This window comes from Eleutherodactylus coqui, chromosome 4, assembly GCF_035609145.1.
Source record: "Eleutherodactylus coqui strain aEleCoq1 chromosome 4, aEleCoq1.hap1, whole genome shotgun sequence".
In the NCBI taxonomy this organism is placed as follows: domain Eukaryota; kingdom Metazoa; phylum Chordata; class Amphibia; order Anura; family Eleutherodactylidae; genus Eleutherodactylus; species Eleutherodactylus coqui.
In genome coordinates, this window is record NC_089840.1 from 21,960,047 (window position 1) to 21,974,335 (window position 14,289).

The 14,289-nt window shown below is 41.2% G+C and overlaps 1 protein-coding gene across 12 annotated transcripts in view; it reads left to right on the forward strand.

Annotated features, from left to right (window-relative positions):
- The window catches only part of ROBO2 (roundabout guidance receptor 2), a 466,996-nt gene that overhangs the window by 349,240 nt on the left and 103,467 nt on the right, over positions 1 to 14,289 (forward strand). For all 12 annotated transcript variants that reach the window (XM_066599125.1, XM_066599128.1, XM_066599126.1 and 9 more), the window contains exons 9-13: positions 673 to 878; positions 5,538 to 5,619; positions 6,234 to 6,399; positions 9,572 to 9,738; positions 12,114 to 12,235. In XM_066599125.1, coding sequence (XP_066455222.1) covers positions 673 to 878; positions 5,538 to 5,619; positions 6,234 to 6,399; positions 9,572 to 9,738; positions 12,114 to 12,235 — 743 coding nt within the window. The remainder of the gene's footprint in view (positions 1 to 672; positions 879 to 5,537; positions 5,620 to 6,233; positions 6,400 to 9,571; positions 9,739 to 12,113; positions 12,236 to 14,289) is intronic.

Consider the following 14,289-nt stretch of genomic DNA (forward strand, 5'->3'; position numbering starts at 1 on the left):
TCCGACACCAGATCAGTCCCTAATTAATTTCAGACCTCAGTCAGACCCTCTATATATATTCAGACCCAAGACCAGACCGCCTAAATTTAATCAGACCCTAGACTCCCTATAATAATTTCAGACCCCAGACCGGAACCCTAACTTTATCAGATGCCAGTTGAGACAAATAATATTCAGTCCCCAGACCAGACCATACATCGGACGTACCCATCTCACTCCCTACTCTTCTTAAGCTCTGCACTGGGTTTTGAAGCTGTCCAGTATAAGGATGTTGTGTTCACCTCTACTCAATACATCCTGATTCTGGATGGCACGGTGGTGCCCAGAGCTTGGGGCCAAGAATGATAAATACACTGTATAGACTGCTACGTATTTATTGGGTGAAAGCAGTAGAGTATGACTAAATCAGTTTTTTTGCTACTCCCATGCCCTATTTTTAGTCTCCCTCACCAGCAACAGGGTGAAAAAATATATCACTGGGTGAAGAAGGCAAAAAACTGGGTGAGTGCCTTTAAAACGAGGTGAGCTCCCATGTCTGAGGTTGTGGTGGCATCAGTAGGTCCCTCTTCTATGAGTGCCCCAATATGGCCCCTTGGTTACAATGTTGTTGTTTTGCAGCTCTATAACATTGAATATATTTGGGTTCATTTTCATGTTTTTCTTCATTTTCAGTTTTAACAGATAGACCACCGCCAATAATACTACAAGGTCCGACCAACCAGACATTGGCAGTAGATGGGACCGCATTGCTCAAATGTAAGGCAACGGGTGACCCTATGCCAGTCATAAGCTGGTTGAAGGAAGGATTTAATTTCATGGGACGAGATACAAGATTATCCATTCTTGATAAGGGATCACTGCAGATTAAATCTCTAAAGGTAAGGCAAGCATGCATCATTTATAAGCATTAAGGGTCTTTAGTATCATAAAAGCCAAAAGGTTTTCCTAAAATAACAGAAAACCTAAAGTTCATATTTTGTTATTAGTGATGAAAGAAAAGTTTGATTTGGTCAGTTCGCCAAACTTTTGCAAAAAGTTCGGTTTGGTCTGAAATAGTTTGGGCTATAGTGAAATAAAAAATCCTAAAACAGGTGTATAACACTGTCTATAAGCCATACAAACCCCTGTTATCCAGGACTTTTATGGCTCTTAGGTTAAATTCACATCTATGTTAGGGATTCTGTTTTCCTGTTCCATTATGGAAGCAGGAAAACTGAATCCCCTGGATAAATTGATCCGTCTCATAATGGATCCATACAGTGCCGAATGGACCCCATTGGTTATAATGGGATCTGTTCGATTCCTGCAGCTGTTCGGCATTTTTACGTCCTGCACGCTCAACTGATTCGCTTGGCATTTCTTGCCAGATCTGTGCCTGAGGCTGTGAACGAAGCCTCCGATGCAGATGTGAATAGAGCCTTAGACAGTGTCCATAGTCCAGGACTAGTGTTGAGCGAACCAAACCAGTAGAACCCTAAAAGCTTGGTTCAGGTTCTAGCCAAACTGAACTTTTAGCAAAGTTCAACTTGAAACAGGGTTCTACATTCTTATTTCCTCAACACTATTTGTAATATTAAAGTGCATTATCACTCACACCTATGTATGGGAATAGTTTTGGAGGTTCTCAAAAGTCAAGATATTTCAGACAAGGTAGTGATTATGGTATCAGACATTTTTAATTTTGCTCAACCTCCTTTCAATAGTACAATTATAGACCACCCTACCATTGCCAGATGACAAAAACAGGCAGAGATAGCATAGAAAAAAGGATGCGACCCATCTTTGCTGGTCAACAATTGAAGTGGGTTCCCCTGGCCCAGTGGGCCCCGGCATCTGCACAGGTTTGCCAGGTGCTGACCTTGTGTTTTAAAGTAATGCTAATTATACTGCCCCCACAGCAGACTGAAGCGGTGCAGCATCAGCTAATGCTGTGCTGATGCATTATGGGATAGATATGAAACTGAAAGTAAAAAAATCTCAGCTTCAAGATGATGCCCGATAAGCATCAGACAGGAGGCTGTACTGCATGGAAGTGGCTGCAATACACAGAGTGCGACAGCAATCAAGAGAGGGAGAGAGAGATAGAAAAATGTGTTTTCGCCGGAGTGGCGCTTTAAATATATTAAATTGGTAATTCATTAAAGGCGCCATATTTTTATTTAAAGGGGTTGTCCCGCGCCGAAACGTTTTTTTTTTTTTTTTCAATAGCCCCCCCGTTCGGCGCGAGACAAACCCGATGCAGGGGTTTAAAAAAAAAACGGATAGTGCTTACCTGAATCCCCGCGCTCCGGTGACTTCTTATTTACCTTGCGAAGATGGCCGCCGGGATCTTCACCCACGGTGGATCGCAGGTCTTCTCCCATGGTGCACCGTGGGCTCTGTGCGTTCCATTGCCGATTCCAGCCTCCTGATTGGCTGGAATCGGCACACGTGACAGGGCGGAGCTACGAGGAGCAGCTCTCCGGCATGAGCGGCCCCATTCAGAAGGGAGAAGACCGGACTGCGCAAGCGCGTCTAATCGGGCGATTAGACGCTGAAATTAGACGGCACCATGGAGACGAGGACGCTAGCAATGGAACAGGTAAGTGAATAACTTCTGTATGGCTCATAATTAATGCACATTGTACATTACAAAGTGCATTAATATGGCCATACAGAAGTGTATAACCCCACTTGCTTTCGCGCGACAACCCCTTTAACTCTGTAAACCCCGTTCTCCTTGAGCAAGGACACGAACTACACTACACTGTGCAGTAAAATACAGATCATCTCCGGCTCGGAGTGCCTGAGAGTTCACAGACCAGCTGTATAAATCGCGGACGATCACTGTTATCGTGTTCATCATTTCACCCAATTCAGGAGAATATTTAGTAGAGAAGCCGCTCATGTTCTTGCCGATGACTCGGGATCACCGCGCTCCCACCTTGAAGGGCTGCTATTCCGCCGACTCCTTGGGATCTTGCCTATTGAAGCGCACTATTTAATCCAGCAGTACAATAAAAATGCATTAACCTTTGTGGTCAGTTCCTGCCTTCGGTATTGAGTGGGAGGCTAAATTGTTTACTCAAGGAGTGCTGACATTCATTTTTTTTTAATAAATTCCATTTTGTTCCAAAGGAAGCTAACAATTAATTTATGGTCAGCGACAGACAGCGGCGGACATAAACTTCTGGGTATTTCATATTGTCACTGCTGTATGACTGCATGGTAACAAGTGTCTGTGTTCTATGAGCACGGGGCATACTTATAAGTCATCCTCCTGCGGAGCGCATAACAGGGAATTGCTGGAGATAAAATTATAGATTTTAACATTTAAAGGTACAGATGTAAAAATAAAATACCGTATTACATAAAATTGAGAAATTATTATTAATGGGATTGTCGTCATCTACTGTATGAAGGTATGCAGAGCAAACTGAGGGGAGTCTTCTTCACGATGGCACCCCTCCTTTCCCACATTAATACTGTACTAGTCAACAATTTTGCCCTAAAACCCAATAGTGCATACCCATCAAGTGTCCATACTTTTGACCCAAGTTCCTTTACCCTCTTTTCCCCTTAGAGCGGTAGTCAGAGACCTACGTGTGCTATTAATTAAAAGGCCACTCCAGCTAATACACTTTTTTTCATCCCTGCCCCCCTCAACTGATTGCCTATCCTACTCTGGAGGTCTCCTCTGTGTATTGCAGCCACTTCCGTGCAGTGAAGCCTCTTGTCTAATGCTTATCAGATACCATCTTGAGAGTGAGACATTTTTTTTACTTTCACATCAATCTCATAATGCATGAGCATTTCATTAGCTAGAGGCTATACCATTTCTGTCTGCTGGGGGGAAGTTCAGTTATCATTACCTTCTACATCTATATTCACCTAAATTAGCTACAGAACATGAGTCAGAAGGATGAGCTGTGATCTCCTCTATTATAACTGTGTGACAGGAGCTGTGTGATCATCATCAGTAACTACAGTGGGAGTCTTTGTGTTCCAGGCAGCTGCATAATGAATGAATCCAAAAATTACCAAAATGACCCTTTTAACTATTATATCGCTCACTAATATTTTTGTAATACACTTATCATTAAAAACTTCCTGTTCCTCTGATCCACAGGATGCTCATGTGTCCACACTGTCAAACATCCTGAACCTCTGCTGACTTCACGTACCCAACCCAGGAGCCTTCGAGGCTCAATGTGCACCCGTATGTCACCAACTGCATCTCTGGCAATGAACTGCATATGCACAAGAGTTTGGGAAGAATGTCGGCACATGCCCAGTTCACCACCAGGGATGCAGATGTTGATGCACTTAAGTCACAATGGCTTCTGGGTTGTCTGTGTGATGTCAGTGGAAGTTTGGGAATTTTGAAAGTGTGAACACGTGACCATAGCTTGGATTGATGGATCAGGACAACTTTTAATGGTAAATATATTACAAAAATGTTAGTGTGCGCTGTAATAGTTTAATTAAAGTCAACCTCCGATCCTAGAAAAAGATTGTCCATAGACTGGAGGAGTAAAGTTATATTACCTGCTGTTGTCCTCTTCCCCTCTCTGTCACCGATCTTCCTGTTTATGGGGCCCCACTTCATAATTTTAAGATGGCCACAGTGATTCTTAGACTATCCAATGGACGCTGAGTGCTGATATCGCTGCTGTTGGTAGTCTAAGACATTACACGCTGCTCTGATTGCCCAGTGCTGCTCATGGGATGCATGTATTATGTACTCTGGACCAGAGGATGCAACTGTGTCTACTAAAATATCTTTTCAGCATACCACATAAGGGATTCTAAGGAATTCTGTTAATGCGGCTTTATCAGAAAAAGGGGTTGTCCCGCGAAAGCAAGTTGGGGTGTACACTTCTGTATGGCCATATTAATGCACTTTGTAATGTACATCGTGCATTAATTATGAGCCATACAGAAGTTATTCACTTACCTGTTCCATTGCTGGCGTCCTCGTCTCCATGGCTCCGTCTAATTTCAGCGTCTAATCACCCGATTAGACGCGCTTGCGCAGTCCGGTCTTCTCCCTGGTGAATGGGGCCACTCGTGCCGGAGAGCTGGTCCTCGTAGCTCCGCCCTGTCACGTGTGCCGATTCCAGCCAATCAGGAGGCTGGAATCGGCAATGGACCGCACAGAGCCCACGGTGCACCATGGGAGAAGACCCGCGGTGCATCGTGGGTGAAGATCCCGGCGGCCATCTTACTAAGGTAAGGAAGAAGTCGCCGCAGCGCGGGGATTCGGGTAAGTAGTAAACGTTTTTTTTTTAACACATGCATTGGGTTTGTCTCGCGCCGAACGGGGGGCCTATTGAATTAAAAAAAAAACCCGTTTCGGCGCGGGACAACCCCTTTAACATTTATTGACCATTGTAAAGATAGGTGATACATGATAGATCTCTAGGTTAGTCCAGTGAGAGCACTTGGCTATTCCCATAGAGTTGCATGGAGCAGTAGTGAGCGTGCTCAACCTACAAGAGGGACTAATATAAAGAATTATTTAAACTGTTTTAACATCATATTACTATTTTTTACAGACGACTGATTCGGGCACCTACACGTGTGTCGCTACCAGTTCAAGTGGTGAAACTACATGGAGCTCTGTTTTAGAAGTGACAGGTATGAGAACGCTAACATATCAGTCTACAGTAATACAGTAGTATGAGTACACTATGTTGACCGAAGTATTGGAACACACAGAGGTGAGTCGCCTTTTGCGTCAATGACTATATTAACCCTCCAAGGAAACTTTCCACCAGGTTCCTATAGATTTCTGTAGGGATTTGCCTCCATTCTTTAAGAAGAACTTCAGATAGTGCTGCAGGGGATGATGGGCATGTATAGATATGGCGTTCTAGTTCATCCTAAAGATGTTTGATAGGACTGAGATCTGGACTTTGGCCCGGCCAATGAAGTTTGCAGATGTTCTGCTCCTTAAACCAAGCCTCAACTCGTATGACATGGGGCTCAGTCATGTTGATACAAACACGTATCTGTACCAAAATATTACCGCAAGATAGGCAATGCTACATTGGCTGGAACGTCTCTGTATCCATTGGCATTGAAGGTGGACTTCACCATAACCAATGGCCCTAGTCCTTCCCAACAGAAGCACCCCTACATTGCATATCCCCTTCACCTGAAAGCACAGGATTGGTGGGCACCCCAATACTTTTGTCAACATGGTGTATATTTTGTTATGCGTGTCTAATAATTTCTCTACTTAACCACAGAATCTGGCGGAGCGACTATAAGCAAGAGCTATGATATGAATGACCTGCCTGGGTCACCATCAAAACCTCAAGTTACTGATGTCAGCAAGAATAGTGTTACTTTATCATGGCAGCCAGGCACTCCGGGAATCCTGCCTGTGACATCTTATATCATTGAAGCCTTCAGGTAAGTCAGCTTTCTGTATGGCGTATTGTATTATAATAGAGTATGTGTAGCATCATTCCTGATCAAGTCAACAGATATATGAGATCTACACTGTTATGTTCGACCCATAGAAATTAATTAGGAATTCTCCAGTCCTTTAATGCACCCCATAGGCCTCATGCACATGGCTGGATTACAGTTTGATACAGCCGCATAGTTCTAGGCAGCCGTAATATACACTGAATGGCTCTTTTATTAGATACCATGGCTCTTTTACTATTGAAGTTTCGCTGTATGGAAATTCTCCCCGTGACCCCGGAGCATAAAATCACATGACAAGTTTTTGGTGGATTAGTTTCAGTGGGAATCCACATTAGATGGGCTAGTGCAGCAATCTGACCTCTGGTCTGGTCACTGGTGCTAGAATAGCCAGGGTCAGGATTTCACTGCCAACTGCGTGGAATTTTCTTTGGTAATGGTGTGGAGAGTGTGCCAAGAATGGTGCAATCAAGAAAAAACACCCAGCAAAGTGGGATATTGTGGATGGAAACAACTCGTCACAGAAAGGGGTCAGAGGAGGATGTCAAGAATCGTTTTGATAAAGAGGTGCTGCTCAATCGAGAGCAGCAGCTAAATACAACACTGGTGTTCCATCTTACATGTCCAAACACACATCTCTTCATTTCTGAGCACGGATGGGATATAACAGCAGACGACCAGTTCCAGCATCATTGTATCTAAGAGAAACAGAAATCTGAGACCCCAGGGGGCAAAGGAGCAGAAAAGTTGTATCTATGAGCAGTGGAAAAACATCACCTGGTCAGATAGATCCAGATTTCTGTTGCTCCATGCTGATAGAGGAAGGAGGGCACATTTTGACACAAGCAGCATGAATTGATGACCCCTTCCTGTCAGCTATTCAAAGTATGTCAGTACCTCCTTTTAATCTGCAGCAACTATAAGAAGCTTCCTGTCCGCAGGGGCCAATATTCCTGCAGAACGATTTTATTACCAAGTGAAATCTGCACTATGACAAATTGCTTCACTTTTGAAGACCAAAGAAGATCCAGAGTGTTACTGGATGAGGGTCTCTAATAAAGGGGTCATTCAGTGTGACTGATTATGTACTACATGGTCATCTAAGAGCAAAAGAAATAATGGACTAATAAAAAGTCCAGTAGGAGACAACCCCCTTCAAGGTTGACCTTTGAGCCAGTCACTTGGCACTAGAGTCTGTTTCTTATGTAATCATTTCCAAATTACTCACAGGATCCTATTGATGATATGTCCTGTATGTGCAATTAAAGCAACCAAAATTATGATGCAATTAACAGTGGACACAGACATGTTTTATGGGTATTTGGAACCGGAGGAATCTAAGTCCAGCAGGATGTATCCATTATTGACTCTTCCTCTTTATCCGTCACCTATATTACGGATTATTATCTTTGCTAATAAGCCTGTAATAGCTTTATTCTGGTCATTCATCTCGAGTTGGAAGGTTACTGCTGAAACAATCAGGGATCAATATTTCTTAACACAACAAGTAATTGAGAAATTAAAGCCCCGACTTACAGTTTTTGGTGTTAAACAACCAAATTCCATAAGGTCTTTCTTGAATTATCATATCAGACACTTATTATATGATGCCCGATTCAGCTCAGTTATATGGTCCAGAATGGCATTCAGTGCTGGCCTCGGGTTAGATGGCACCCGCCGGTGCAGCTGGTGTCCTTTGTTATAAACAAGAATTATATATATATAATATACACACATATATATATATATATATATATATATATATATAAAACTGTTTACATAAATACAGTATCAAAATCAAGCTCATAGCATAAATACGGTGCCAGAACCAAGCTCATAATACAAATACATCATAAATTAAATTCAGTATATACAGTATATGCAATACCAGAACCAAGTTCATAACACAAATACAGCAGCAGAACCAAGCTCATAATACAAATACATCACAAATCAAGTTCAGTAGATACAATACCAGGACCAAGCTCATAACATACATACAGCACAAGAACCAAGCTTATAATGTAAATACAGTAGCAGAACTAAGCTGTTGCATTGTGGAGGCACTGATGGGCTTTTAGCAGCACCTCAGAACATCAGAGGGGAAGAGACAGAGCCAGGAGGATGATTCTACAAGATGCTGACACATGGAGAAAGATCATCTGGTCAGATGGACTTAAGGGGAGGCGATTGTCCCCAGCCCACATCTGCTGGCCTGCTCCCTGTGTGCACACACGGGTTGCATGTACCTAAGGCTGGCCATGATGGCATCACTCATCTATAGTCCGCTCCGTATTATAGATATGCAGCATAGTTTTGCTTACTTCAAGCAGGCAGGTAAGCAGGATTCAGCTTCCTCAGATGACAGGATTCTCCCGATCAGGTAGTCGCCACAGTCATCCATCTTCCTCCAGTTATGGTAATTGTTATTTAATACTTCCGCACTCAGCGAGCGTCACAGTGACATCCTGACAGATGCTCGGTCTTAGATACATATACCATTCGCTTGGAAGTACCGTACACGCACCACTGCCTGCATTTACTAGACATTAGCATCAGTGAACAGGAGATCAAGACTTCTTAAGGATCCTCAATGTGTAGTAAGAAAGAAACCCTTCCTCCACTTGATTTTGGGCTATCACGCACTAGAATTCCTAGCAGTCCCATGTAAAAATAAAGCACACTGAGATCTGATCAGCTGTGCCAAATGACAAGCTTGGCTCTGCTACATTTCAAAAAGCTCAATTAAATAGGTGATTATAATGATGCATAATGTGAAGCTGTTGGACCCAAATGCAAAATCTGTAGTAGGGGCCCCAAACTGTGACGCTTCATTCATAGTACTGGTCTCCTGTATGGGGAATACATATGGGCTCCTGGGCCCAAGTTCAATCACCGTTTCTGCAACCATCAGAGTAATGGCATTCAATAAGAGGCGACTCGTATAGGATCCTGGACAGGACTGCTGAGGCTATTAGTTGCTGTCATTAATATGCTCCACACGCTTTACCCACCCGATTTGCCTTGGCCAGTGCGAGGTCCTTCACTAATCGCTTCCACATACTGGACACATCACGTAGTCACTTATCTGTCGTGTCTGGAAATTTTGTTGCGATGATTAAAAGTTTTGACACAGTATTCTTATTTTCTGTAGCCAATCTGTCAGCAATAGTTGGCAGACGGTGGCAAATCATGTGAAGACGACGCTGTATACCGTAAAAGGCCTCCGACCAAACACAATATATCTTTTCATGGTGAGAGCCATCAATGCTGAAGGTCTTAGTGATCCGAGCCCGATGTCAGATCCAGTACGAACACAAGGTAATGAGAATGAGTATGTGGAAAAGGAAAGAGAGAAGAAGGAAGATAGATAGATAGATAGAGAGATAGATAGATATGAGATAGAGAGATAGATAGAGAGATAGATAGATATGAGATAGAGAGATAGATAGATATGAGATAGATAGATAGATAGATAGATATGAGATAGATAGATAGATAGATAGATAGATAGATATGACATAGATAGATATGAGATAGATAGATAGATAGATAGATATGACATAGATAGATATGAGACAGATAGATAGATAGATAGATAGATAGATAGATATGAGAGATAGATACATATTAGAGATAGATAGATAGATATGAGATAGATAGATAGATAGATAGATATGACATAGATAGATATGAGACAGATAGATAGATAGATAGATAGATAGATATGAGAGATAGATACATATTAGAGATAGATAGATAGATAGATAGATATGACATAGATAGATAGATAGATAGATATGACATAGATAGATATGAGATAGATAGATAGATAGATATGACATAGATAGATAGATATGACAGATAGATAGATAGATATGAGATAGATAGATATGAGATAGATAGATAAATATGACATAGATAGATATGAGATAGATGGATAGATGAGAAAGACAGATATCAGATAGATGGATAGTTAAATAGATATGAGATAGATAGCTATAGAGAAATATGAGATAGATAGAGATATGAGATAGATACATAGTAATAAGATATATAGATATTAGATACATAAATTACAAATGGATTTTACACAAATGATACAAAAGAATGAGACCTTGTATCCTTAAATGTTATATTAACAGTAGAAGAAAAAGCAGTTATTATATCTGTCTACGCCTCATTTGTCTAGATAATGTTGTTTGCATTGTGCGTGTCTGAGTTATCTTAGTAACTTTAATCTTATTTAATATTAATGTATGTTTAGATAGAAGCCAAAAACAGTAGATAGATAGATAGATAGATATGAGAGAGAGAGAGAGATAGATAGATATGAGATAGATAGATAGATATGAGAGAGATAGATAGATAGATATGAGAGAGAGAGAGAGATAGATAGATAGATAGATAGATAGATAGATAGATATGAGAGAGATAGATAGATAGATATGTGAGAGAGAGAGATAGATAGATATGAGATAGATAGATAGATATGAGAGAGAGAGATAGATAGATAGATATGAGATAGATAGATAGATAGATATGAGATAGATAGATAGATAGATACGATAGATAGATAGATAGATAGATAGATAGATAGATAGATAGATAGATATGAGATAGATAGATAGATATGAGATAGATTAGATAGATAGATATGAGTTGGATAGATAGATACGATAGATAGATAGATAGATAGATATGAGATAGATAGATAGATAGATACGATAGATACGATAGATACGATAGATAGATAGATAGATAGATAGATAGATAGATAGATAGATAGATAGATAGATATGAGATAGATAGATAGATATGAGATAGATTAGATAGATAGATATGAGTTGGATAGATAGATACGATAGATAGATAGATATGAGATAGATAGATAGATAGATGATAGATACATATTAGAGATAGATACATATTAGAGATAGATAGATAGATACGATAGATAGATAGATATGAGATAGATAGATAGATATGAGACAGATAGATAGATAGATATGAGACAGATAGATAGATATGAGATAGATAGATATGAGATGGATATGAAACAGATGACAAACAATAAGTAGATAGTTGAGTTGGGATGCGATGGAGAAATAAGTTAATTTTCACAAAAAAAAAGCTGTCACTTACAGTATTTAGCACCACTATTTATTAATGTGTATAATCAGGTCACGATTCCATAATTTTGTCAATTAAAAGACTTAGCTTTACAAGAGCCCCTTCACTGACACAAGTGTCTACTCTGCTGAGTGCAGGTGTATGGAGTGGATGTCATAAGAAATACTGAATATTCGTAGACAGGATCTTGTTAATGTGCCGAGTAACAGGTGCAGTACCTGAGGCTTCTTATGTACAGAGGTAGCAAATTTTAACTTGACACTTAACACGTAAAATAAGCTGCGGCACAGAACTTTTTCTTGCCTTTTTAATGGTTTTGTTGTGTTAAGATAAGATAACTCGTTGCAGCAAGTTCTCAACTTTGGGTTAAACTCTGCTAAGTTTCTATACTATAAACAAAGTGTTTGAAAATAGTAGTTAACCCACAGGAGAGAGGATCTTGCTCTTTGCTGAGAATATTCCTTCTAAATAATCCATCAGAAATTCCAATAGTCCCCCTGCAGAATCACTAATATGGAGACAATGGTCTTCTCCTCTAACTATTCTGTAATTGTGTTCACTAGATATAAGCCCCACCGTTCAAGGTGTGGATCACCGGCAAGTCCAGAAAGAGCTGGGAGACGTGATCATTCGACTACATAGTCCTGTGGTCCTTTCGCCTACCACTATCCAAGTCTCCTGGACGGTAAGTTCCTTATAGATCAGTGCATCCATGAAACACATACATTACCTGATTCACTTTCACCACCCGATTGATATTGTGTACATCAAGCAAAACTGGTGATAGATATAGGACAATAGTCCTTACCACCAACCTTCCATTAATATGCACTTTTATTTTGGCTTCAAGGGAACCTGTCACCACCTATGAGCACCATAAAAGAAGTCATGGCTCTCATAAGGCAGACCCCAACGAATCTGGAGATGTTATGTTTATACTCATCTAGTTCCCTATTTGGCAGACTCATCTTTCCAGTTGTGTGTATGTACTAGTAAAGAACAGTGTGCATGCACCCAGCCTGAAGAGATTAATACACTGATCACACGCACACTGTCCTCTTTGGAAGAGCGGGCATACAGCCTGCAGAGATGAGTCTGTTAGTATCGACTTCCACGGGTTACAGGGCTGGATCAAGGAACCAAGTAAGTATAAAATTTACATCCCCAGACTCCTCAGGGCCTGCCCTATAAGCACCTATCCTCCCGCAATGGCAGGTGTAAGGAGAAAGGATGGATCTACAATTCGATTTCTACATGCTTGATCCTTTTGTTTTCAAGGGAGATAAGTCACCACCAGAGGTGTCTAGCAGTGGCTTACTCTTTTCTTCCCATATAAAGGACATGCCCAAGAGGGGAAGCCAAGCATGCATATGGATTGGCGTCGAGAGAGATAGCTGTGGCCCAAGCGATTGTTTTAGGCTATCTAAGATATATGGCCAACTTAATAGTCTTGAAATGCATTGATTGCCTAGATACCATTACCTTTTTTGGAACACAATACTCAAAAAGAGACTTTCTATAAAAATTTCTACAGTCATATAAGTGTGTACAGACCTGCCCAGCCTTAGCTTTCCTTAAGTGTAATTAAAGACTCTAATTTCTCACAAAAGGAATTCAGTATTAAATTACGACATGCAAATAAAACTCCCAACAGGCTCCGACTCACACTGGTTGGTCAAAATTGATTCATATACAATAGATATTTTCCGACAGTGTATTGCAAAATCATGCTTTTTTTTTAAAGTTGGTCCCCTTGTGCCACTAGTCTTGAGTGAACCGAACCAATAGAACCCTGTTTTGGGTTGAACTTAGCTAATATTTCAAGGGGTTGTCCCGCGCCGAAACGTTTTTTTTTTTTTTCCACCCCCCCCCCCCCCCCGTTCGGTGCGAGACAACCCCGATGCAGGGGTTAAAAAAGAACACCGGACAGCGCTTACCTGAATCCCCGCGCTCCGGTGACTTCTTACTTACCCGGTGAAGATGGCCGCCGGCATCTTCTCCCTCGGTGGACCGCAGGGCTTCTGTGCAGTCCATTGCTGATTCCAGCCTCCTGATTGGCTGGAATCGGCACGTGACGGGGCGGAGCTACACGGAGCTACACGGAGCCCCATTCAGAAAAGCAGAAGACCCGGACTGCGCAAGCGCGTCTAATTTGGCCATTAGACGGCGAAAATTAGACGGCAACCATGGAGACGAGGACGCCAGCAACGGAGCAGGTAAGTGAAAAACTTCTTATAACTTCTGTATGGCTCATAATTAATGCACAATGTACATTACAAAGTGCATTAATATGGCCATACAGAAGTGTATAGACCCACTTGCTGCCGCGGGACAACCCCTTTCAGTTTGGCAAAAACCAGAACTGAGCTTTTAACAAAGGTTTACCCAAAATTGGGTTTTCTACTGGTTCACTTCACTCAACACTAGTCATGAAGACTAGTGTATAACCCTGTCTATGAGGTTATTATACAGGGCTTTTATGGCTCTTAGACAATGTTATACACCAGTTTTAGGGATTTTGTTAAACTTATGGTTCAGTATGAACTAATTCGGACCAAACCAAATTTTGGCAAAATTTCGGCCAACTACCCGAACCAAACTTGTGAAAAGTTTGCTTTTCACTATGTGCCGCACATCTCATGATACGTTGAGGAAGGTAAATAAGTACACATCTGTGAATCGCTAAGTAAAGAGTTAAAGGAAATAAATTCAGCTTAAAAACCGTCAAGAAACGTGTTA